The 25339-nt window shown below is 46.3% G+C and overlaps 1 protein-coding gene across 1 annotated transcript in view; it reads right to left on the bottom strand.

Moving 5' to 3' along the window:
• Positions 1-25339, bottom strand: part of cubn (cubilin (intrinsic factor-cobalamin receptor)) — a 95805-nt gene that overhangs the window by 27342 nt on the left and 43124 nt on the right. Inside the window, exons 29-46 of the mRNA XM_036521718.1 lie at positions 19221-19402; positions 15213-15387; positions 13816-13997; positions 12414-12570; positions 11306-11422; positions 9918-10031; positions 9277-9405; positions 8485-8617; positions 7296-7501; positions 6577-6758; positions 5261-5453; positions 4707-4904; positions 4289-4435; positions 3676-3866; positions 3261-3429; positions 2367-2541; positions 1386-1564; positions 261-470 (exon numbers count right to left, since the gene is read on the bottom strand). Of these exons, the coding sequence (XP_036377611.1) occupies positions 261-470; positions 1386-1564; positions 2367-2541; positions 3261-3429; positions 3676-3866; positions 4289-4435; positions 4707-4904; positions 5261-5453; positions 6577-6758; positions 7296-7501; positions 8485-8617; positions 9277-9405; positions 9918-10031; positions 11306-11422; positions 12414-12570; positions 13816-13997; positions 15213-15387; positions 19221-19402 (3039 nt within the window). The remainder of the gene's footprint in view (positions 1-260; positions 471-1385; positions 1565-2366; positions 2542-3260; positions 3430-3675; positions 3867-4288; positions 4436-4706; positions 4905-5260; positions 5454-6576; positions 6759-7295; positions 7502-8484; positions 8618-9276; positions 9406-9917; positions 10032-11305; positions 11423-12413; positions 12571-13815; positions 13998-15212; positions 15388-19220; positions 19403-25339) is intronic.

Here is a 25339-nt window from a genome sequence, read left to right as displayed (position 1 = left end):
TTCAAATTTTTGTGCTCTCTAGTCTGAAACTTATACTTCTTTGTCGCTTCTTTGTTAACCATCTCTTACTGGTGTTTGTGTAATAGCAAGTGAAAGCTGTTTCTTTTGATCTAACTGCAGGACAACTATACATAAATGGAAAGGCAAACAGACTTTAATGAGAATGTAGGCCACAAAAACATTCATTAGCACAGCTGGTGTATTGTTTTTATAAAATCCTATGACCCCCAAACCCCCTAGCAAGTCGTCCCGGCGCTGACCGGAAGCATTGTACTCTCGGATCTCCACGTAGTCGCTGGTGCAGCCGGGAGAGCTCTGCAGGTCGAAGGCGGTGTAGGTGAGGGTGAGGTAGTGGCCCGTGGGGCCCTCCAGGTACCACTCGCAACTGGATCCGTCGGGGTAGTTGGAGTTGGGGTACCCCGGGCTGCGGATGACGCCGCTCTGACTGGTGTAGGTGCCCCCGCATGTGGCTGTGTGGCAGGAGGGGTGGCAGTGATTACTCCACATATATACATAACTTATATATAACTGTCATTTATCAGATACTCTTTATCGAGAGCATTTTACATAGGTTACAATTTTATCTATTCATACAGCTGACTCTAATGGGTGTCGAGTTTATGACAGCTACTGTATTCCTTTTGTGGCAATGTTTCTCACAATAGCATTGTCTTTCAGGGATGGCACTATTGATTCAGTACCCAGGATACAGTAAATCGACAAAATTGTATGTAAGTCGGTTTGGATAGAGGTGTCTGCTGAATGACAATAATGTAATATAATATAATTTCAAGGAAGGTGATAGGGATTCAGTATGTGTGCACCTCCTTGCCTAATCCTATTGAATGCACATTTTGTAAGTCTTTCTGGATAAGATCATCTGAGAAATGAATATATGTACAAGTAAATATAAATATGATTCCTCAATGCAGATCCTAACAAAAAACGCCAACTGAAAAGCGTCCTATGAGAAATGAGTAACAAGTAACGAAAACAAATCTTCAAAAAAGAAAAAAGGTTTGTGAGGAGCTAATGAGACCAGAGCCTCGTTCCAGGTGAAGTGACGCTCACTGCATTCTCGTTGTCTTCCTCAGGAGACCAATGGAAGGGAATGAAATGAAGATTTCCAAATGATTGACCTTTTGACTATGATGTCATAATGAGGGTGGGATTTTGGTCTGGAGATGTGCTTAAGGCAATAGAATTAACCCCGCAAAGTGAATCAGTCAAAGGAAGAACACTGTGCCTTTAACAGCCTGATCAACCCTAGAAAACTGAGAATGCAGCTGGAACACAGAACGTTTCACCAGGAATAACAGCGGTCAAACATCCCATCAGCCGGCCTGGAGCCATGGTTAGGGATGCTCTGGTGCTCTATCACTCACCAATGGAGTACTTGGCCTTGAAGCCCTTGTGCGTGACGCTGCTGTCCGTGCGGAAGCGCAGGAACATGACTGGGCCTGGCGAGTGCTGTGTGGACGGCCTCTGCTGGCCGCACAGCCTGGCGATGAGGTCGCCATTGGAGGACGCCCCGTCACGCACCTCCAGGTAGTCATAGGCACAGCTGACGGAGAGAGAGAGAGAGCGCCGGGACAGGAGCCTTCAGTCACACACATTACTGTCATTTAGCAGATACTCTTATCCAAAGTGACTTACACACAGTAGATTACAATTTTATTCATTTCTACAGCTGGATATTTACTGAGGCAATTGTAGGTTTAGTTCCTTACCCAAGGGTACAAAAGCAGTGCCCTAGCAAGGAATCGAACTGGCAACCTTTTTGTTACAAGCCCTGCTCCTTACTACTACGATGCACAAGCTGCCTCTGTGTGTACCAAGAGGATCATGGGACATGAATCTGATTGACACCTTTAATGGTGATATATACACACTCTGCTGATGATTTTTCCAATCAGCTAAATCATTTAGCAGATGCTCTTACCCAGAGTGACTTCCAGCACCCATTCAAGTTGAATGGGCAACAGTGTCAGATCAGGCTAACAACACTCCCAGACCAGTGAGTGTGAGCATAACACTATGCAAGCCCTACCACAAGTTAACTTGTGCAGCCTGACTAGACAAGGGAAGCCAAGAACACTACCATCAATCACACAGTGTGCAAAATCATGGAGCTAGCCCACAAAGACAGCGTAAATGGTAAATAGGAAAAGGCTCCAGACATGTATGAAAGGAATTAAGCTACAGCCCAAATAAACCAGCTGGTGAGTGCACTAACATGCTGGACCTCCTCCTCTGAGTGTCAGCCCTCATGGCTACCCCACATGATGATCAAAGTGTTTTACACTCAATGTGCTCATCTGATTACCGTCCTTTCAGTTTCAAGGTCAGCAGGTGTCGTCCTGTACCTGGATGAGGGCTCGATGTAGAAGTCGTCCTCGAAATCGAGCTGCACGGACTCCCCATTGGGCACGGTGATCACCCAAATGCAGTCCACGTTCTGGGGGTAGTTGCTGGGGTAGTTGGGGGATGTGATGTACCCTGGGGGGTCTGAGTCGCTCAGCTCGATGGCACCTCCACATGCTAAGAGGACAAAAGAGCAAGGTTTATCACGTTAAAAGATAGTGAGAGAAATCTCCCATTAAAATGTTCAGCAAAACTGTTGTTTAACTGGGATCACTTGGCCTAACCTGTAATTAAAGTAATTATCTGCTTAATTCATTTCTTCATGTACAATGTGCATGTGAGGTGTGTTATGCTGACATCATGCTTGATCCTCTGAAACTCTAGATCACGTAAGTAACAGATTATGTAGACCAGTGTAGAAGAGAACAGAGAAGAGAGTTCATCCAGTGCTATTAGACAGCTATTGTTACCGTCTGGTCATTACTCTATGAAATCATATTGTAGTATTAGTGTTATAGCAGTGCCATAGCTGTAGACTACAGTAGTAAGGTTGAGCAGCAATCTCCTACCCAGGTTGACTGTGGACCAGTCTTACATCTGTAGCTGCAGTGGTGCTATAACAGTACTATCGTTTTGTTACAACTGTGTCATAACAGGACAGTAGCCCTGCGATGGTTGTTTATTGTATTTATGCAAATCATATTTATGTTATAAGTGAATTACATAATAATGTAATGACATTATATAATGTCATTACTGTGTAGTAGCAGCATATTGTAATTACCTCAGACACCACTCATTCTGATATTAATGTGTGCTATAGTGATGTTATAGCTGCATTATAATGCTGTTACTAATATGTGTAAAACAGTGTAGTTCAAACAGGCCACACTCACCCTGACTGTGGGCTTCAAAGGTAAGCTTGAAGCCGCTTCCCTCGTTGGAACCGTCGGAGACAAAACGCAGGTACAGCTGGTTGTCGGTCGTTTGCATGACTGAGGGGGGGCTGGCCCCGCAAAGGCGGCCCCCCAGGGAGGGGGCAGTAGCGTCAGGACCGTTCCTCAGCTGGGGAAGGTGGGGGAGAACAGTGGAGGAATAATGAGTTTATAGACTACATTATATGTTGGTTTGACCTGCAGTTAGCCTGAATATTACAGTGACTGCTTTCTAGGGATTTGCTTTACAGGAAGTTTGTTTCATGTTTGTGTTTATGTTTCATGCTTCTGTTCAGTGAAATGAAAAGCTAAGATGAAAACCTTCTCTTCTCTACACATGAATGTCAGCTGGGTTGTTCAAACAGCGCCCCCTTACCTCTAGGTAGTCTCCGGTATTGCAGGCAGTGCCAAAGCCCTGCACCTGGAAGGGGGTTTGGAAGGTGACAGTCACTCGAAACCCAGGGGTTACCATGACACGCCAGGTGCAGTCCAGGTTGGGGGTGTAGTTCTCCGGGTATTTTGGGGAACTGATCACCCCCCTGTCAGCATGGAAGAGCCCGCCACAGCCTATGAGAATACAGAGATATCCTTAAGAAATTTCTCTGGCGCTCGTGCTGGTTCTTCTGTGACAATCAACATCCACTCTGCCATTTCACTCCCTGAGCTTTGTTGACACAGTAATGAATTTAGCTGAAAGAGTGGTGAATTTAGTTAACATAGCAATAAGTTTAGTTTACAGGGTGGTAAAGTTAGTTGACAGTGCAACAAGTTCAGCTGGCAGAGTGGTGAGTTTAGTTGATATAGCAATGAGTTTAGTAAATGGAGTGGTGAATTCAGTTGACACAGCAATGATTATAAGCAACTTTAAGCAGGATTCACCACTCAGTCTTATCTGCTATTAAAGCGCTGTTACAGAGTTTGAAGGTGGGTGTCGCATTTCATTTAGGGAGGAAACATGCTTTGATTGATTGTCCAGTGGTAAGACTCACCCTTGGAGTAGGACGCGTTGAAGCCCCTCCCACTGATGCTGCCATCAGAGTTGAAACGGAGGAACATGGAGTCGCCAGTGGAGTGGATCGGGCCCGGTAACTCCCGGCCACAGATGGTGGCCAGCAGCGGGGAGAGGTTAGTCTCACCTGGGATATATAAATACACACACACACACACACACACATATGCATATGCACACACACAGGCATGCAGACATATATGCACACACACACATGTACAAACACGTAAAATGTAGGTAATCTTAGTCATTACCTTGGTACAGGCATTTCATTGTTTTGTCATTGGAGTTTGTGTTGAGAAAGTAAAGAAAATACAAAAAACAACAAGGTCTGTGTAGACAAGAGGAAGCAGCACTGATGACGAGTCAGGTGAGGAAGAAGAGGAAGAAGCCCTTACCGTCCCTGACAACCAGACTGTCATAGTAACAGGTGGCATCGTCCTCGATGTCGACCGACAGCACGTTGAGCTCCACGATGGAGTCAGGTGAGCGGATCACCCATGTGCACTCCAGGTAGGGCTCATAGAAATCGGGCCAGCCAGGAGAGAAGAGGAACATGGGAGTATCACCAGGCATGAGAGCCCCCCCACAGGCTCCTGCAGAGACACACGCGCACACACACACACAGACATACGCACACGCACACACACACACACACATACACACGCAGGAGATAGCCATGTTCATCTCACTGTATCTGTAAATCGTGAAGCTAGTCATGTGACATATAAGTGCACATATGCACATAAGCACATTCAGCATCTACAAAAAATATATATATCCTCCAATCTGAATGCAAAAAGTACACACAGCGCTTATGAATGTTCACAAAGCACTGCAGTCACAGTGAGTAGATAAATGCACCTTCCACATAAGCAGACCAAAGGAATCAACACTGACATTGCCTAAGATAAACCAAACACAGTGCTGTGAGCTCGAACCCGAAACGCACCCGGAGCGATGGTAGGCAGAGGCCCTGAGCTCTGCACCGCGGTCCACTCGAGGAGGAAACCCCGACCGCCCACCGTGAAGTCTGACTGGAACTCGACCGTGACCACGCTGCCCGAGCTGCTGACCGGGTGGGGCAGGGTGAGGCCGCAGAACGTCCCCAGGGGGTAAGCGTGGACGTTCGGCCCGTCAAACACCTGGGGACAGGTGGACATTGGGACACGCAGATGATCAACGTTCCCACAGGTGGGAAAACATGGTCTAAAATATCACCACAACACCATTCATCTTATACTAATATTGCATTCATTTTTCACAGGATTTCTTATTACATGAACTTTCTTGTGCCGATCCCATTATGTCTTTTTCTCTAGTATTTATATGATGATGACTGCTTAAAAAAGTAAAAAAAAGTAAAAAAAAACTAAGAAATAAATGACTTTTTAGTAGATGCTCTTCCCCAGAACAATGTACATAGGTTACAGTCTTACATGTTATCCATTTATACAGTTGGATATTTACTGAGCCAGTTCTGGGTTAAATACCTTGTCTAAGTGTACAACAGCAGTGGCCCAGCAGGGAATCGAACCAGCAACCTTACAGTTATGAGCCCTGCTCTTTACTACTACACCACACCTCTGCTGTTATAGTAATGGGAGAATGGCAATAACGGTAATGGAACAAGGGCATTGGGAATTGACAGATGTGATTGGGGAAATGGGCCTCCTTACAAAACAGCAGTGCCACTGGGAAAGAGAAGTGACTCAGTTACTGCTGAGATTCGCAGCAGATGGGAGCGGTTTCTTGCGAATTACAGAGAGGACAATGAGCGGCTCTGTGTCCCAGAGTCTCCCAGCGGCTCTCTCCTCTCTGTACCCACCAGTGGAAAGGAGGGAGCAGAGCCAGTGGTTCTGATCCGCAGAGAACCCACATCACTCTCATTGTGTTTCCTCTGACAGTGCCAAAAGTGTGTATTACAGGGCCCTGGCCCACACCAGCCCTGTAGATGTATTTATGTAACTCAACAGGAGAAAAAAAGCAGCAAAGATCAAGACTGCATGGCCTTCCTCTCCCCCGAGCCACATAAATTCCCCTAAAATAATTCTGCTTTTGTTGCTTTCCTTACTCTGCCAGAGCCCATGCCTTCTTACAAGCAAATGCACACCTTTGAAACAGGCAAAGAAAAGCCTGGCATTGGCATTCAGTCTTTTACTGGAGTGCCCAGGAGGTTGTGGGTTCAAAAACCTTTGCTGGGACACTGACGTTGGTCCCCCGATCAGTGCCACGATCTCACACAGGGACAGGCAGCGAGCCGCCCACCTTCAGGTTGTCGTAGTAACAGTCATACAGGTCCTCGATGTCCATGTCCAGGAAGCGGATGCGGACGTAGTAGCCGGAGGCTACCGTGATGGTCCAGCGGTAATCTGCGTTGTTGGGATATGTCCTCGGCCAGAGTGGGGACGCGATCTGTCCCGACGTGCCGGTGATTTCATTCCCATACACTGGAGAGGGAGAACAAAATGGGATCGACCCTTTTCAGTCATAAATGGCAGTCAAGTCATGGAGGAGAAAAAATGTCGCTTCTTTGCAACACAGTTGCTTTCACATGGCACTAATACCTGCAGTCTAAGCAGCAATGACCAGTATTATACAGACTAATTTTCATTTTACTCATATACACGCCTATGTTACACCTTTGCATTATCTAGCTTTATAACACATCTGCATTAGATATTGCTGTGTATTTTGAATTTTGTTTTGTTTTTTTATGTCCCGAACTTTTCTTGTGATTTTAAAATAACTACCCCAACAAAAATGACAGTGCATTTCAATCAAGAAATACATAAAACATGCTCTGTAAAACACATGAACAACCATACAACTCTGGCCATGACAGCAGTACTTGCTATGGTGACCAATGAACCCTTAAAAAGTAATGCATGGATAGAAGAGAGTTTTTGTTTTTAAAACGAAAATGTTGGAATTCTGCAAAGCCCCAGGCAGACAGCATCTCACTGAGGGTTGGTGTGGTGACTCACGGTGTGAGAAGATGGCCCGGAACCCGTTCCCGCTGATGGACCCGTCTGAGACGAACCGCACCCACAGCACGTGCCCCACCAGCGAGGTGTAGTTGGAGGGCAGGGCGGAGCCGCAGAAGCGCCCCACCAGGGGGCCAGTGGAGTTCCCCTCCCGGATCTCCAGGAAGTCATGATTACAGCCTGAGCTCTGCTGGAGCTGGAACATGCTGTCATCATGGAGACAAGGAGGCAAATAAGGAAGCAGAGATGTTTATTTATAGGTGTATTTTAATCTGCTTATTAATTTTTATTTGCTACTCAGAGGAAAATGCCTTCTGTGACTTCATTATCTCTGTTCAGCTGACACGATCATCCAACAAGGTGGCATAAATACTTTTGATCTTACATTCTCTGCCAGCATTGGGCTGGATATTTACTAAGGCAGTTCAGGTGGTCTCAGCAGCACCCCACCTAGGATCCTAACCTGTCACCTCACAGTAACACACAAACACACACATACACACACACTACACACTCACACTACACACTCCTCAGAGTGCCGCACTCTTGCCCAGACAGACTCCGTGCACAGTGCACGCTCTGTAGGGGTGTGTCAGTGTGACAGAGTGCCGTCACTACGGTTGAGTATGTGCTCTGACTGCCATACCAACGAACCGGGCTCTTTGGCGTCGCGGTCAAAGTTGCATGTTTGGTACCCTATAGACCCGGGTTCAAGGCCGGGTGGGGTGACTGCTCTCGCCCTTTGCTACAAATGGTGTCAGCAGTGGGATGGCTGGCTGCGAGGCCATTGGAGGCGTGCCCAGTGTGTGAGCTGTATGAGGGACCCCCAGGTTAGGTTGACCCCTGTGTGAAGGACCCTAGAGATGGGTGAAGCACGGTGTGAGGGACCCCAGAGACGGGTGAAGCACTGGTGAGTGGGGCACCCTGGGATGGGAGAAATATGGCAAGAGAATGCGTGAGGGACGCCATGGTGCTTGAAGCGCATGGGCGTGCTTCCCGAAGGGGAGGGCAGTGTGACGGAGTGCCGTCACCACGGTTGAGTATGTGCTCTGACTGCCATACCAAGGAGCCTGGCTCTTTGGCGTCGCAGTCAAAGTTGCATGTTTGGTACCCCGTAGACCCGGGTTCAAGGCTGGGCGGGGCGACTGCTCTCGCCCTTCGCTACAGTCAGTAAGGACGCGGTGCTCACATGAAGGACAGCTGCAGGCGGTTGCCAGGGGAGCTGGTAATGGTCCACACGCACTCCAGGTTGGGGGGGTAGGCATCCGGGAAGTTGGGGCTGTTGAAGGCCCCAGATTCCATGTGCAGGTCCCCTCCACAGGCTGAGCGGAGCAAACCAGAGGGGTCGGGTTACTTAGCAATTCATCCATTCATGCCTTATTATGCCTTATGCCATATTTATTTATTCACAATGAATACAGGAAGCTCTTCTTCTGCGGCGTGTGTCCTCAGGCCTCATTTTGAGAAGTCCCTCATCACGTGTCATGTCAGTACCCCTATTTTTAGGGATGTTTGATCTAGCATCAAACATGGACTGAGGGCTTCATATTTAACATATTCATTTTGATTAGCAGTTGATTTACTCCTGAAACATCACAGGAGTTTGACTTCCAGAACCTTCGACGCCTTCATTCAGAGCTGTGAAAGAATGTCAACCAACAGATCCTTCTTCATTCCAGAGCACTGGAGACTTCACCTGGTCTTTGATCATATGCAGGTGGAGTCTTGCAGGACCACATGCAGATGCTACTTAACAATGATAAACATGGAAGCCTTGTGGATGCCAAGCATTAGAAAAATCATATAGCTTTACAATAAATGGCTCCACTCTCATATAATGATGTCCTTTTTCCACAGTAAAGTGAATTAATTTCAAGTTGTAATCAGCACATTAATAAGAGAGTAAGGAGTGGGGTTTTTTTCCAGTGAACATCCCTGCATATCAACATGTGTGCATTTGAGACGGATGCTCAGATGCTACCTGAGGTAGAGGCAGCGTAGGTGGCCCTGAACCCCTTCTCCGAGAAGATCGAGTTGGAGATGAAGTTAACAACAAGTGCATCACTAAACGAAGTCACAGGGTGGGGCACCTCGGTTCCACAATAGCGGCCTGCAATGTGAAGATTGACATGTTTACCGCCAAATTCACCTTCAGTGCACAGACTGTACATCTACATGCTACATCCAAGCATACAACGTGCTACAGCCATTTGTATTTGATAAAAAAAGAAACAAATTGCTGACTGATGACATGTGGAGCTGAACTGGTTTAACTTCTCTACGTAAACTTCACCAGTAGTCAGAACCAGGTATAGGCAGTAATCTCGCATTAGTAGCCTGATTACAGACAGACAGGCCTGTACTGTTTCTGCACAAGATGCATAGCTATAGCCAGCAGTGTTCCAGACTAGCATTTGTTGCTGTTAAAGATTATGATACTAATCACAATTTATACTTGATTACATATATATGTGTTAACCCATATATGGCTGTGTTATGACCATGTTAACCCGCACGTGACCATGTTACCCCATGTGAGCCTTGGCCTTTCTTAGCTTTTGGAAGCTGACCCTGTGAGGCTTCTTGCTAAACGCATCTCCCCTGTAACTGCAGCGACCGTACCGACTGTGGGGGCCTGGTAGTTGTCCCCATCCAGGATCTCCACAAAGTCTGACGAACAGTTCCCATACCGGTTCTCCACAATGAAGTCAGTGAAGGACAGAGTCACATGATTAACTGTGGAGGGGGGGGGGGGGGGGTACAGCATGTGACATTGATTGAGAAACATATCCATACAATGAGAAGACAAACCTGGTCATCACTTACTTTCCACAGTCTGTGTATAGTGCATGTAGGTCAGTACATCATTCTGAACTGGCTGCTATGACTCTGGAACAAAGGACTCTTCCTTCATTCATCCAGTAAACGGTGACTGTCGGATAAAGGGCCACACATTGTAACTACATGAATAGGTCACTGATTGGATGGAGAGCCTGTAAGAATCGTAAACTACACCCTGAACCCGTAATTTGACAGGCACGTCACCAGCAGTAATGTGTACAGCAATTACAATGGAGGTGGTTGTAAAGGGAGTGCATGGAGGTCCTCTTTCAGTGAGTTTACTGAGAACAGAGATATGAGAGTGTCTGAGGAAGCCTTTGGAAAAAACAGATAACGGAACTATAATGGGAAACGTCCCTCTTGAAGGGCCACGACCACAACCACCCAGCAATGACCACTGGAGTCTGAGTTTTTGTGTGGTCACACTGACTCCATCCCAATGGTTCACTGTTCTGCAGAGATTGTTAAAATCTCACAGGACGAACTTCAATTCAACATTAAACATAAAATATATAGAACAGTTGTGTGCAGGGTTAAAAACAGAGGGAGGAAGCACTAAAAAACAAACAATTCTGTGAATTTAGCTTGTCGCCACTTACGCAATACTCAATAAAAAAGTTCCGCTTGGGATTAATAAAGGTCTTGTTTTGCTTTGCGTGATGACATACTTTACAGACCCTGGTTCTGCTATAAGATACCCCAGTGGCTAAACAACAGAGAACAAAAAGTCCTTCCCAAAATATCCTTTCATCACCCAATGAGATTTGCAGACAAAACGTAGGGTAGAACCCTACCACCTGTTTGTAGTCCATGTGTGGTGAAAGTTACATTTTGCAATGACATGAATCACAATAAATCAGAACAATACATACCTCTGAAGTTGGAATAGAATTCCAGACATGAGATGAGCAGTCGATCAAAGCAATGACCAGATTCCAGAGCAATAATCCAGGAACACAATAGGGTCATTAAAAAAAACCTAAAGACAGATTTACTGGTGCCAAACCGGAAGTAGCTCGGTGCAGATAAGCTAAGCTGCTCGTTTCCAGTTTGGCCCCAATATTTTATCACTCTAAGCCACAATTTGTTATCAAAAATACTGACCCTGGCCCAGTATAACAGCAGGAAGCTCTATTCAGAGGACTGAGAGAGATTGGATTATCACCTACATGGCTCCTGTGCCTTGATGATCCAGCTGCAGTTCTGATTGACCGGGTAGGGGTAGGGGTACCGTGGTGACGCGATGGCTCCACCCACATCGTCACTGATGATTGTGGCGCCACAGGCTGAAACAGGGAGGAGAGCATCACTCAGTGTCCGGTACAAAACATAAAGTGCAAAAATATCTGGACTAAACCTCCTCTTAAGGTAGGCTGAGGACACCTGAGGGCATACGAGGCCTGTACATTGGGGCGCAGCTGCTAATGTAATTATTTTAACCCATGAGGGGCGGCAGTGTAGCATAGTGCTAAGCATCAGGGCTCGTAACTGAAAGGTTGATTCCCTGCTGGGACACTGTTGCTATAACCTTTGGCAAGGTACTTAACCCAGAGGTGCCTCAGTAAATATCCATCTGTGTCAATATATCCTATGTAAGTCGCTTTGAATAAAAGCTTCTGCTAAATGACCATTGTTTCATGTAAAGTAATGTAATGTAATGATAAAGCACAGCTCTCACAAGTACAGTGTATTTCTGTTGGAGCTCACATTCTGAGCTGAGGCAGTCAAGGCCTAGGTGTATAATTACTGTGTAAAGCATCTTCTCGGTCAGTACTGTCTCCTAAACAGAAGGAATCAACTAATTTTAGTTACTCAACTAAACCCGAGAACATTGAACTTGGAATACTGGTTGTCTGCATGAGGAAATGTTACATCCCAATCCTCTGCAGCATTGCACCTACCTCCCATGATTAAGCATATATGATTAAGTATACAGTACATACAGAGACTGCTCAATTGCCATTTAGAGGCAATGTCAATCAGAAATAATTGCCATGGTTTGACAAGATTAAAAGTTTGATTGGGCCTGGTCGAGGCCTGATCTTCTGTCATGGCTGCTCTTTTTTTCAAGCCTGGTTCAACATGTGCTTCTCTCTTTACTGGCATTACTAAAACATTTCAATGGTTAAAATATTGATTCTTCCTATCTTGTGGTACTGCACATAGTTTTTAGAGACTCTGTGAAATCAGGGATGGGGGGACATGGGGTAGGTGACAAGGCCAGAATGGAAATGGATCCGAGGTGCAGTTTGGCATGTCTGTCACTAGGCAGCCCACCTTCCGAGAAGCGCGCGCTGAAGCCCTTGTGGTTTTGGCTGCTGTCAGACCGGAAGCGCACATAGATGGTATTCTGCGTGGAAAAGATGGGCTCTGGCAGGGTGAACCCACACACCCGAGCCAGGAGTGGAGCTGTCTGGCTGGGGCCATCATACACCTGGGGGCAGGCAGGAGAGAGGAACTGTGAGGCTAGCGCTTGACAATGACTTCCTGTCTCTGTCTGTTGATCTGTCACAGAGCAGGGGCTCTTTTCTAACTGAAGGGGGAAACAGATGAGAAGACCTAGCGTATTCCCGCATGCACATTTTAGCTTTCCCGTCTGAATGGATTCAGGCTTTCTAGAGAACTCTTTTGTCTGCAGGCTGTAGGAATCAGGCTTGGATAGTGGCATTTCCCCCTCTGGGCTGTGGTAATAAGATCTCTGAACAGTGGAGCTTATTCACACGGTGCTAATAGTTACCCTGACCTTTTCCCCAAATTAAAAGATCTGACCACAGAATGCCAGGGTGGGGGGGGGGTGCCATGCAGCAAGTCACAGAGGGTAGAGGAAAGGGAAGATGGAGCTGAGGCTCTCAGACAGAGGCTTGAGTCACAGACTGCAGGTTCAGTGTAACTCCATGGAGACCCGAGCTGGGAACTCTGCATATTAACTGTAAAAGCTGACAGGAGGTGAAAAGAATCTCACTCTAACAGGCCTGTGTCAGTGACACGTTTTGTATGCTTTTCTGCACTAGACTGTGTTACTCATTGTGCCCATCTCTGTTACTTCCCTTTTCTCAGCCCCAAATGAGGAGGAATGGGGGTTGTGTGGAAGGGTGTTCCCAAAACCTGAAGGTCCCCCCGGGGTGTTTCCATCAGTTATGCCCCATGGGTCATCTATCCCACTAGACCCTAACCGCACCCTGTATTCCACACCCCCTCCCACCACACCCCACAACACACAGGCCAAGCCCCACCACACCCTACTGGCCACTCCTGTCAATCAAAGGGTTCCAGATACTGAAGAATAAAGCCGCCTAACCAGAACCAGTTGCATCCGCTGTCCAAGCTGCCCTGCAGCATTCTCCGTATAATTCCATTTCCCATACTGGACCAGGTCAAGATTCAACTTTGATTTATGGTGGGACATATTCTGTAGGCGGTGCTAACTACATCTCTGCATATCCTATGCATATCTCTGCACAGAACTGTGGCTTTGTACATTTCCATTCATAAGCTATCTATATAATACCTGCTTCTGCAGATGTGCTTTGAATGGTGATGGGAATCACTCTGTTTACTGAAGGTGTATTTCCCTCTTCTGATGACATATAAAGTGCACAGTGCTACCCGCCTTTAGTTTGCCTGTGAGCAGATAGACCTGTTACATCTTCCCTCATTGGTCAACAGGGCAGACACTCACAGCCACGTAGTCCCAGTTGCAGGAGGACTGGGACTCGATCTCCAGCACACTGAAGTTGAAGAGCACTCGGTGGCCCTGGTCCACGCTGATGGTCCAGGAGCAGTCCACATTGTTGGGGTAGTTGTTCGGGAAGTCTGGCGAGTGGATCTCGCCGCTGGGAGCCGTGAACACCCCTCCACAACCTGCAGATGGAGAAGAAAAAAAAAGACCAATTTAAAGAACAATCACTGCCAGGCATATTCTCGTAGCCAGCGTGCTGGGTGCTAAATGTCAGCCCACTTTCCTCCAGAGAAGGTGTATGTGTTTGTGTGTGTGTGTGTGTGTGTGTGTGTGTGTGTGTGTGTGTGTGTGTCTGTGTGTCTGTGTCAGTGTGTGTGTGTGTGTGTGTGTGTCAGGGGCAGAGATGGAAAAAGTGACTAAATTTGAAAGTTGGATGAAAAGTGATTCATTTTCCTCTCAACAGCTGGAAGGGGGCCACGAACAGACAAAGCAGGGAGACCACAGTACATTCCTGTCTTTCACATGACTAACAGGAAGAATGTACTGCACATTTGAGCTATTATGTGTCACAGCAAAATAATAATAAAAAAGAAAATCTGGACTAGATGGATCTGAAAGCGGGCAGTCATCTGTAACAGTGTCCTTCAAATTTGGAAGGGATACAATTGTTTTGCGTCACAGAGGCCCTACTGGCATCAGTTATTAGACTAGTGAAAATTAGTTTTGATGCTTCACATTCCAGAGGGATTGAAGATGTAGAGACACCTTGAAAATCCACTGGCTCACTCCCATCACATCACATGACATTCATTTAGCAGACACTCTTATCAAGAGCCACTTCCAGCACAAGAGAACTTTCTCATGAAATGGTCAACAGTGGTAGAGCAGGCTCACTCCCAGACCAGATAACACCATTCAAGCACTGCCACAAGTTAACTTATCTAAATCTGGACAGCCTGGAAAACTAAGTAGTCAAGTACGTACACTACCATATAACACACTGTCACTGGATCACAAGCATTGCAATTTAAGTGGGAAAATAATGCTCCCTCAGGATCTCTTTTGCTGAGTCTCTTTTGTTGACTGTACATTTGATGACAGTACATGGATCCCAGCAGGCCAGACCCCTGGAGTCCTTACTGATTGGATGGCTAGCTTGCCTGCTCTTATAAACAGAACTATGCCTTCATATCTTAGCTATTGACATAATGACCTAGAAAGCATAAAACTCACAAAGAACGTGGATGTGTCATAAGATGTGCTATGGAAGCCTCTATGAGCCTGTGTCCTGTGGCATAAACTGTCAACAGCAGGGGCGTCCTCCCTGGGTCTGAAGGAGTTGGCACATCTTCGGTCGCACAAACCCGCCGTGAGGTAAAAGTATGGGATGCACTCACCTCCCTGCACCTCCTGCCAGCTGGCGTTGAAGCCCCGGCCACTGACGTAGGCGTCAGACTTGAAGCGCACTGTCACCAGATTCCCCGTGCTGGACACCTGCAAGGGGTTGTTGGGGGGCCGCGTGGTGCAGAGCTGGGCTAGGCGTGGGGCCGACAGGTCAGGGCCTCCATACACCTGGGGAGAGGTGAGAGCAGCAGTAAAGCATGCTGGGACAGAGGGCAACGAGAGCGCGTCGCCACGCCTACTACGGCACTTAGCAGAATGCACTTAGATTAGGTTACGTTTTCTCGGGTGTCCGCAAATGTCTTCCCAAGAATGATTCTGGTTTTCAAAGCTGCACTATCCAGAACCACATCTCTTCCTGATGTATGAACCATAAAAACAGATACAATTTGTGTAATTGTGGTGAAGTGCAGCTGTGCGTGTTTTTGGTGTGTGTCTGTGAGTGTCTATATGTATGTGTGTGTGCGCGCGCGCACATGGGTGGGTGGAGAAAGATGTTTTCCATGGAAATGGCTACAATAAAACATTTGTATGCACATTTTGATGCTCTGAAAGGGATGCTGATGATCACATGACTCTGGGACAGAAGCCCGGGGAAAAGGGCTGGGTGTGGTGAGGCGGGAGCCGCCCTCACGCTACCCAGTATCCCGGAGAGGAAGGGGGAGGAGGAGGTGTTTCTAGACGTTGGCGGGTTTTGGGTCCAAAGAGCAGAGAGCAGTGGGTCTCCGCCCAGAGGGAGGCAGGCAGCTGAATAAAGCCCATTTGCGAAAGCATAAAGCTGCCATTTGCTGTTGGTTTCTGCCCCGCTGGCTCTATTGAGTTTTACAGTGGAAGTCAGCATTCCTCAGGCGTGACCAACAGCATGCTGATCCCTGTGTGTGTCACTACCACAGGGGGAAAACAACTCACACACACACACAGACACGCACACACACACACACACCAAAACAAGCAAATACATACAAACTCACTTGCACACACACCACCCAAACATGCACACCACCCAAACAAAAAATCATTTTCCTCTTGCTGATACCATTAGAAACTAATGATAGGTATCCAGCTGGCTAACTATTGCAAGAGTTAAAACTTTATAGTATGTACACTCATACACACTCACACACACAAAACATTCATTTTGCACAGCTTTTCATTAATCTGTCCTCCCCATCTTGGTGGGCTGGACGACTGGCTTTTGGCCAATCAGACGCCATGAATCTTTTGCTAGAGCTGTTGGCTCACCGTGTTGGCAATAAATTAATGTGCCATCAAAGCAGAGAAATGAGACAGAGTCTCACATTTAGGCTGACATTATAAAAGAGAGTTTACTGTTGCTCTATTTTTAAAGCATGTGTATTTCTGTTCAAAAGACTCTGTGTATTATGTGGGTACTGGACACAGGCTACCTCTGTTAAGTTAAATCCTTAAACCTGTACCTGCCATGATCTAACTGACAGAAAAGTTCTTGCTGCAGACAGTATGTCTAAACTCCAGTCAGTCCCTCACAAACAGTCTGGGTTTGTTTCTCAGGAGCTCTTCTCTGCTTGCAATTCTGGGAATATCGTATCATATATAGTATGAGATATTTTCTTTGAGTAAAAAATATTGTAATTGCAGTTAATGATGCACCATGTGGCAGGCAACAGGTATCAGGTATTTCAACAGATGCTTTAAATCAACAAATGCATGTTTGACTTTTTAACATTTCCTATGTCTTAAACATATTTTCAGTTGTATTAGTATGTTCAGTTCAGTTACCATTAACAGAATAAGTAAAGGGCCTGCTTAAACTAGACATAACATAAAGCTTGATCAAAGACTGTACATTCTATATGTATAAAGTATGTACATATTTACATATGAGATGGCGGGGATGTGGGGTAGCATATTTACATATGAGATGCTTGCTGTGTGATTCTACTTAACCAAAAAGCCATGATGGTGTCTGTAAGTGTTGTCTTTAGAGAGGTGAGAGAGGTCCTAGTTTGGAGTGGCAGGGGTGTATCTGCTTGCTCTAAATGTGAGCTTCCCCGTAGTAAAATAAACACAGCTAAAGGCATTCATTCTCTGGGCTCTGGGTTCTCTAAAACCACAGCTTGTTAGCGGTGTGCAATTAAATCCATTTCTGACTGCTCAACTCTACGGCCCGCCTGCACACAAAAATGTGTGTATGTGTGCATTTATGTGTGTTTCAGGAGAGCTGTTCAGGAGAGCCATGCAAAAATGTGCATGTGTATGTGCGTGTGTGTGCGTGTGTGTGTGTGTGTTTGTGTGCATGTGAGTATGTACGTGTGTGTAAGTGGAAGTGTATGCCTTTGTGAATGTGAGAGTGTGTGAGTGCATGTGGTTGAGACCATGAGTGTGTATGTGAGCGTCTATCAATGCATGTGGGTGAATGTATGTGAACGTGTATGTATGTATGTGTGTGCGTGAAAGTTTATGCCTATGTGTGCGTGAGTGTGTGAGTGAGTGTAAGAGTTCCTGTTTGTGAGTGCATATGTGAGTGTTTTTGCAGATTAGAGACTGGAGCTGGAGCTCAATTAAAGACGAGGGTCTGGCCAGCGTGTGTGCAGCCCCGCCCCCCTACCCCGCCCCCTGCCTCTGTGAGAGGACTGGAGCAGGAACACACAGGAGGTGGGCTGGAGGGAGTTCAGCTGAGGGGAAGAAACGCCCTGCTCTTTAACTCTTACTTTCCAATCGGCTCAGCCTGTGCCGGGTCAGAACGATAGGAGACTGGGAAACCAATGGACAGATTTAGGGCTGGCAACTTATCCTGTTCTGAGCATCCTGCATCTGGTTACAGTGATGGGTTGAGTCATTGCTGAATACGCTTTGCACACATTGCAGGTCATCACCACCATTCTGCACACCACCCCATATGATCAGCACATTAAAATGGGTAGAACAGTCTGAGTCCTCTTAAAATGCTTTGAGGAGACAGGTAATCACAGTAGATACAAAGGGTCTCAGTCAAAATATTTCAATGTCTCTTTGAATTCAAATGGGAGTCTTCCTCTTCCATATTCAGCATTGTGCTTCTAGATTGTTCCATAGAGGTTCACTGTGTTAACTGCATATAAACTCTGATGGCTTATATGGGAAGGGTACTTTTGCTGAGATCCAGAAGAAATTTTTAACCAATTCTTTAAATCTCCCACTGTCTTTCAGAGTTTGCAGTACAATTTCCATGCACTGAGGCCTGAGAGGTCAAGAGAGGCCATCAGGAGCCTTCACCCCTCTCCCTCACAAGCCTCACCCATAGTTTCCAGTCATTGTATTAGCAATGCTTGGTTTCTTGAGAAACTAGCCACAGAGGGGAAGGAGGAAGCACACAGGAAGCTGTCACACACAGCAGCTGGTGCCACATCCTCTTCCTGTGGCCGAGGTAGAAGGCAGGGGAGTGCCCGGGGACGTACAACCCGTTGCCAAGCAACATAACATTGTTAAGTTCAACAAGCCCGCCCCCTAACCAATCGAGTGGCAGAGGTGGCGGTGATGCAATCCCCTGGAGAGCTCGGCAGGAATGAAGACACAGGTGAGTCTGGCCATGAGGAAATGGCCAGACTGCCAAAAACAGCAGCGTGATCCAGGTTGTGCAATCTCCTCTTAATAGGACACACGTTAATGTCAGCTCATCTCATGATGTAGTGTCTATTACAAAAAAAATATATCTACCCGACAGATGTGATTTGATGCAGCTGTCATATATTAAATTCAATGAACCATACAGTTTGCAGATCATGCTGTTTACACATTCATGGTTTAGGCCAAAGAGAGAGAGAGAGAGAGGGAGAGAAAGACAGATAAAGATGATGAAACAGAGGGAAAGAGAAAGAGAGATAGGGTTATGCATGTGAGCATCAGCCAGATGTGGGCTGTAAATCAGAAATGTCAGGACATCTTAAAAAAAAAAGCATTCACACTGGAAATCAGCTAGGCAGCAGCTTTGTATTTTTACTGTAGAAAGAGGGAGAGACAGACTTAGGGGGAGAGCTGTGATGTACCTCTAGAAGGTCGTAGTTGCAGTCGGGGTGGTACTCCACGTCGAACTCGTGGATGGTGATCTGGATGCTGCTCCCAGCAGACGTCTGGATGTACCAGATGCATTCGCGGTTCTCGGGGTACCTGCTGGGGTACCCGGGGCTGTTGAAGGAGCCGCTTGGCCCGGAGAGATCCCCACCACAACCTGCAGGGGGCGCCATAGAATCAGAGGGCCCTGATCACAGAGCGAGAGCTACAACAGAGGGGTGTGGCCTGCTCTTATCTCTACAGAACTGAATGAGGCAGGTGCTTAAAAATAACACACAAAAAAAACCTTTCATCACCCTCTCTTTGGCCCAAGTGACACGTTCATAGACGAGTTGCCTTCTTCTATATATGTAAAACATGTTTTATTCATTTTGCAGTCAACAAAACTGTCATTTCATTTGAGCTTGAAAAATTTCTGCTGAAACAATTTAGGACTTCAGAGATCAAATCATTTCGACTCCATTGTTGCAAATACAGAGACCTTTCCACAACAACTCTAAAAAGGCTTTCAGTAAACAGTTCATAGTTATTTTAACACTCTGTCTCAAAGTCTACAATAAAGTACTAATTGCATACAAATACCATTTAATGCTGTGGATGCACAATTCTCCATCCCATAATTAATAATAAATCTAGCAACATTTGTTGATTATAATTAAAATATCATGAGTCTTAGGGTTATTAGTCGTGTGTCTCTGGTACTGTTCTGAGAGGCCCACTCACACCAGGACAGCTGTTTTTAATCAGCCATTAGACAGCATTGTTACGTAAACCATGTCTGGACATTTTGGCACTGTCCAGGCGTTTCTCTAACATTACTGTAACGTTACTTTTACTTGTCTTTTTGAAATGAATTAATATAATGTGGGTAATAAAGGGAGACAAAAAGTTCTGAACGAGCACTGTGAAAACTGCACCTCAGATAATGTAAAGAAATGACAAACAGCCAATTGTAATAAAGAAATTCCCTTAAATGCCTCCATTGTTATTTCTTGAGACAGGATAAATAAATCACATTATCTGACATCCTGCATCGTACAAAAGCTTATAGAAGGCAGAATGGAGCAGGCAGGGAATGCAGCCTCTGCATGAAGTCATTGTAGCCACAGCTGCGCTACACACACTAACATACAAACACACACACACACACATTCCTGGGAGTGTGTGGGCTCTGTCAGTGTGAAGCACAGTTGTGCTTCAGTGTGTGTCTGTCACTTTCTTCACGTATGTGTATGGGTTTGTGTGTGTGTGTGTGTGTGCATGTCCATGTGCATGCATGTGTGGTATGTGCACACATGAGTAAGTGTGTGGAGAGGTATGTGAACATGTATGAGAAAATATGCGTCACATCATAATAAAAGAATATTCTGTTCCATTGAAATGGTTTCTCTGGTGAAATGGAAAAGAGAATGCTTTCTCCTGGAACACTGCCATCCCCTCAGCTGGTGGGCGGGGGGCTTAAATCTGCCCCCTCCCAGCTCCGTCAAGAACCACCAGGTCACACACAGATTCTTTAGCACCAGAGGAACACAAGAAGGAAAACATCTCCATTCCACTACCCATGTGCTAACCTGTCTGCTTCAGCATCTCTGGATAATGTCTCACACACACACACACACGGAGATCACACACAGACACACACACCCGGAGAACACACACACACACACACACACACACACACGGAGATGACACGCAAACACATATATACACACACACACTCACACACACACACAAACACATGGTGAGTCCACACAAACACACACACACACACACACATACACATACACATACACACAAACACATGGTGAGTCCACACAAACACACACACACACACACACACACACACACAAGCAACTGACTGTTGGTGATGACGCAGAGAAAGCATACGTAGTGGAGCCTGGGGTTACGTAGTGAAACGCCTATCTGCATCCCTCTGGGGCACAGCACAGTGCTCCTCCCCACCTTCTGTCAGACTCTACAGGTCACAAAGGTCACCGCATGTGGGATCAATCTTCTATAATGTTCCTTTCACCCAGAGGCAAAGGGATGGGTCAAGAGCATGAGTCATAGCAGCACCGTCTCAATCAGCTGCTTATGATCTGTTGTAAAAATTGTGATTAAGAGTAAGTAAAAAGCCTCGCCCATTGTGAGAAAACCTCTAAGAAAGTAAAAATAACCAGTCGTGGAAAGAAACTCCCCCAAAAACATCCAATTCAGTACTAGGAAATTCCAGGCAATGCTATGGCCTTTGCAAGCACTGCATGTCCCGTACATGATCATACAGCAGGGCTCTGAAATAGGTGTCTCACTCAACCCACAGGGCCTCCTCCTGTAGTGGCAGAATCTATTTTATTCTCCTGCAGGGAGTGTTTTGATACAGGATGCTTCTGGAAGCCTACTGGATGACCACCATACAACCACTGGATGACTGCTATGGACTGAGAGGAATTGACACCTATGTACTCTGAACAGACCAGCGGACTGTTATGTCACAGTGTGCATGTGTTTGATGGGGGGTGTGACATTAGTGTAGGAAGGATTCTGGAACTGTGTGTGTGTGTGTGTGTGTGTGTGTGTGTGTGTGTGTGTGTGTGTGTGTGTGAAAGAGGCAGAGGGATCAGACTTAAACTCAGACAGAAAATGAGACAGAAATAGGCAGAGAAAGAGAGGATACATAATGAGAGAAAAAGTTGAAATGAAACTGAACTGAGAGTTGAGACAGACAGTTGATCAATAACAGACAGACAATAACACAGAGACAGGCAAAAAGGCAAGGGAGAGTGAGGGAAGGACAGGGGAATAGAGACAGAGAGGCAGACTCTGGGACTGAGAGACAGAGACAGAGAGGCAGACTCTGGCACTGAGAAACAGTGAGACAGTTGCAGCCAAATTTTCCCGCTCTGAGCAATGGTTTTGGCTGCAGTTTGGTGTGCCACTACACTACCCCGCCCTCCTTCCCCTCTTTTGTAAAAATAGCTCCAGCCACACCCCAGTGAGGGGGGGACTATCTCTCTCTCTGCCTCTGTTACACACATCACTGACTGCGGCTCACATGGTCGGGCACTGCACTGAAGTGCAGTTCACAGAAAACATAAAAAGGCAATCAATTAGAAATAAACAACTGAAAACTTAAGGGATGTTCCCAATGAGGAATGCGTGCACATGTACAGTACGCTTACACATAAAGTACAATTTCTGATGTGAAGTTGATTTCTCTTTTGGCCATGCAAAATGTGCACACTAAAACAGTGCTTTTATTTTTTTATCTTTTATAATTATAATTTCTAGTTGCTCCCTTTTGTTCAGTTTGTCTGGCCACAACATCTGCAACCAATAGCTAGGGCTTACAGTTGGTGGTTCACCAGTATTGAATTGCATGAATGGGGTAACATTACTAAACACTATCAAATCTATGATGTGTTATGGCAGCCTTCCCCCCCAAAACCCCCACCTCCTAACAGTTTCCAGTAACCCTCCCCCCACAACTCTCCACCCCACCTTTTTGAGTTTAGGATGTGTTTTCCATATCTCAGGGCTGGAAAACATGACAAAACTAAAGAGACCCTTTCCCTCTAAGTCACCAGTCACCCCCACTTCAAAAAAAAAAAAGTCCTAGTGACGTAGAAATCTGTACTGTCCCGAGACAGGTTGCCAAGGGAAACGGGTAACAAACAGAGTTGTGAAAATAAAGAAGAGGCCGTGAGCAAAGCCGCTGGGCATCAACACCGGCACAGTGAGGGAGGGAAAGACAGAGAGGGAGAGAGAGAGGGGGGAGAAAGAGAGGGGTACAGAGGGGGAGAGAGAAAGGGAGGAAAGAAGAGACACGGAGAGGGAGGGAGGATGAGAAAGGGAGAGAGATTGCATGTGAGAGAGTGACAGATTGTGTGTAAGAGTGTGTACATGTCTGTAGGTGTGTGTGTGTGTGTGTGAAAGAGCACACCATTGTCATATTGTCCTGCCAACAAATCAAACTGAACTGAATTGCAATGATGAGAGAGAGAGAGAGAGAGAGAGAGAGAGAGAGAGATTCAAATACTGTAGAAACAGAGGGCAAAAGAGAGACAGAGAAAAAGAGAGAGGGAGAGAGAGACAGAGATGTTCGCTCCAGCAGGGCCGCGCGTGAGAGCACAGCACAGATGTAGACCATAAATCTGGAACTGTGGAGCTTTTTAAAATGGAACCAGGGTGGAAGTCAACAAAGCGGCTTTATTTTCTTACTGGACCGAGCCCACTTACAGTGCAGTTTGCCAAGCTTAACCCCATCCTGCAGGCTGCATCATGTCGCCTCTCCTCTGCATATGAGGCACTAATGCACCCCATTTTTTACAGGGGGCCAGGGATCCCCTGTATTGTACACTCACAAAAACAGGGCAGGAGGGCTGTGGGTGTACTGGATACCAAAACAGGGCTGCATTCCAATGCATTTACTCTGTCCCAACCCCGGCAGGGCACAGTGCCAAACCGTCTCTTGGCCGGCTTTGTTCAGACCCCCGCGTGGCGTTGATGGCCTCGCTAATGGAATGAACCAGCTCCATTCATCAGGACAGATTCTGGCCACACCCCTGCTGCTATGCCACCCTCAGGCGAACTGAGCGTCTTCACAACTGTCATTACCATGACGACATCGCCTGCATTCTTCAGTATACACTTTTTTGAGAGGATCGAGTGTAGTTTATGTGAGGATGAAGGTGGGTCATGTTATTTGTTCAAATAGCAGACACCCTCATCATCCTGGGTGGTTGACTGTACACAGCTTGCACTGAAAGCTGAGCTCTCATTTATGAATGACTCATTATCCTTCTGTCTGCAGATATCTCACTGACCCACTAGCTCCTCCCTGATGATGTCATTTCCTCTGCTCCTGATTTGACAGCAAACGTGGTTAATGAGACCCGGAGCTCTCCTGTGTGATGTCATGGCTTAACTACAAGCAGAGAGATGTAATGACATCATTCTGAGACCAAGGGGCAATGACCTCGGAATCTGAACCCATCTGGGTACAGTTACATACATGGTCCATTTGCATCAATGGAAATTAACTACAGCCATTCAGATCAAGTACCTTGTTCAAGGAAATAGGCACAGTGCCCTGTAAGGCATTCGAACCTACAGCTTCCCAGCAATAAGTTCACAGCCCAGGATGCCACGCTCCTGTGCCAGAAAACCTGCACACTTCACAATGAGGGGGAGCAGCTTCCTGTCGAGTGGCACGGTTATCTCTCAGCAAACAGCAAACACACTCAGGAAAGGGGACTGCGTACACACCTATCAGGGCTCTGCTGGGGTGTGACACAGTCCGCACTAAACACGCCGAACTCCACCGCTTTAGCTTTGCAGAAACTGTCCTGTCTTTGAAAAAAGGCCCAGGAAAGCAAGGCCGATAACAGAGGCCAGGGAAGGGCTCAGTCACTCCACCTGAGGCAGAACTTTCTAGAAGGCTGCAGCAAACGCCACATGCAGCAGGGAGAGCTGCAGGGATCCATATAGCACTGTTTTACAGCCTCACTGGCCCACAGGGGACATGGCCACAGACGTTCTTTCGCCTGTTTGGGAGGAGTCAAAATGTCTGGGAAAAGACAAGAGGGAAATCTGTAAATCATTGTTTATCGACGAGAGCTAATTTTCCACTCCCAGTGTGATTTTAAGGTTCTCGATCCTCTCAGTGTCAGGGTAGTTTGATGCATGGTGTACTACATCACACATGCCCTAATCAGACTGCTGTTCTGTAAACCTGTTGCAGTGCAGGGTCAGGGAAAACGAGCTGGGTTTGTAAGCAGAAAGTTGTTGGTTCTATATTTGTCTCATTGCCCAAATGTCAGTATATGACACATATTTGAAATAGATGAAATGTGTCATATAATAGTACATTATACTATTCTCTCAGATGATTTTTTTTTGTGTTGTAAAAAACCAGAACAGCTTACTGTTGACACTACATTCACCCTGGCAAATAGTCACATATGACTGTTTGGGCTGAGAGGCCAGGGCACAGGTTTAATTATCAGGGCAGGGGTGCTACCACTGCATCTTATGTAAGCTGAAAGACCTCTGTGAATACCCAGCTGCAGCGATGATGTAAGGTATGTAAGTCCCC

Source organism: Megalops cyprinoides, chromosome 2 (assembly GCF_013368585.1).
Source record: "Megalops cyprinoides isolate fMegCyp1 chromosome 2, fMegCyp1.pri, whole genome shotgun sequence".
In the NCBI taxonomy this organism is placed as follows: domain Eukaryota; kingdom Metazoa; phylum Chordata; class Actinopteri; order Elopiformes; family Megalopidae; genus Megalops; species Megalops cyprinoides.
This window is presented reverse-complemented; position numbering and strand designations above follow the sequence as displayed.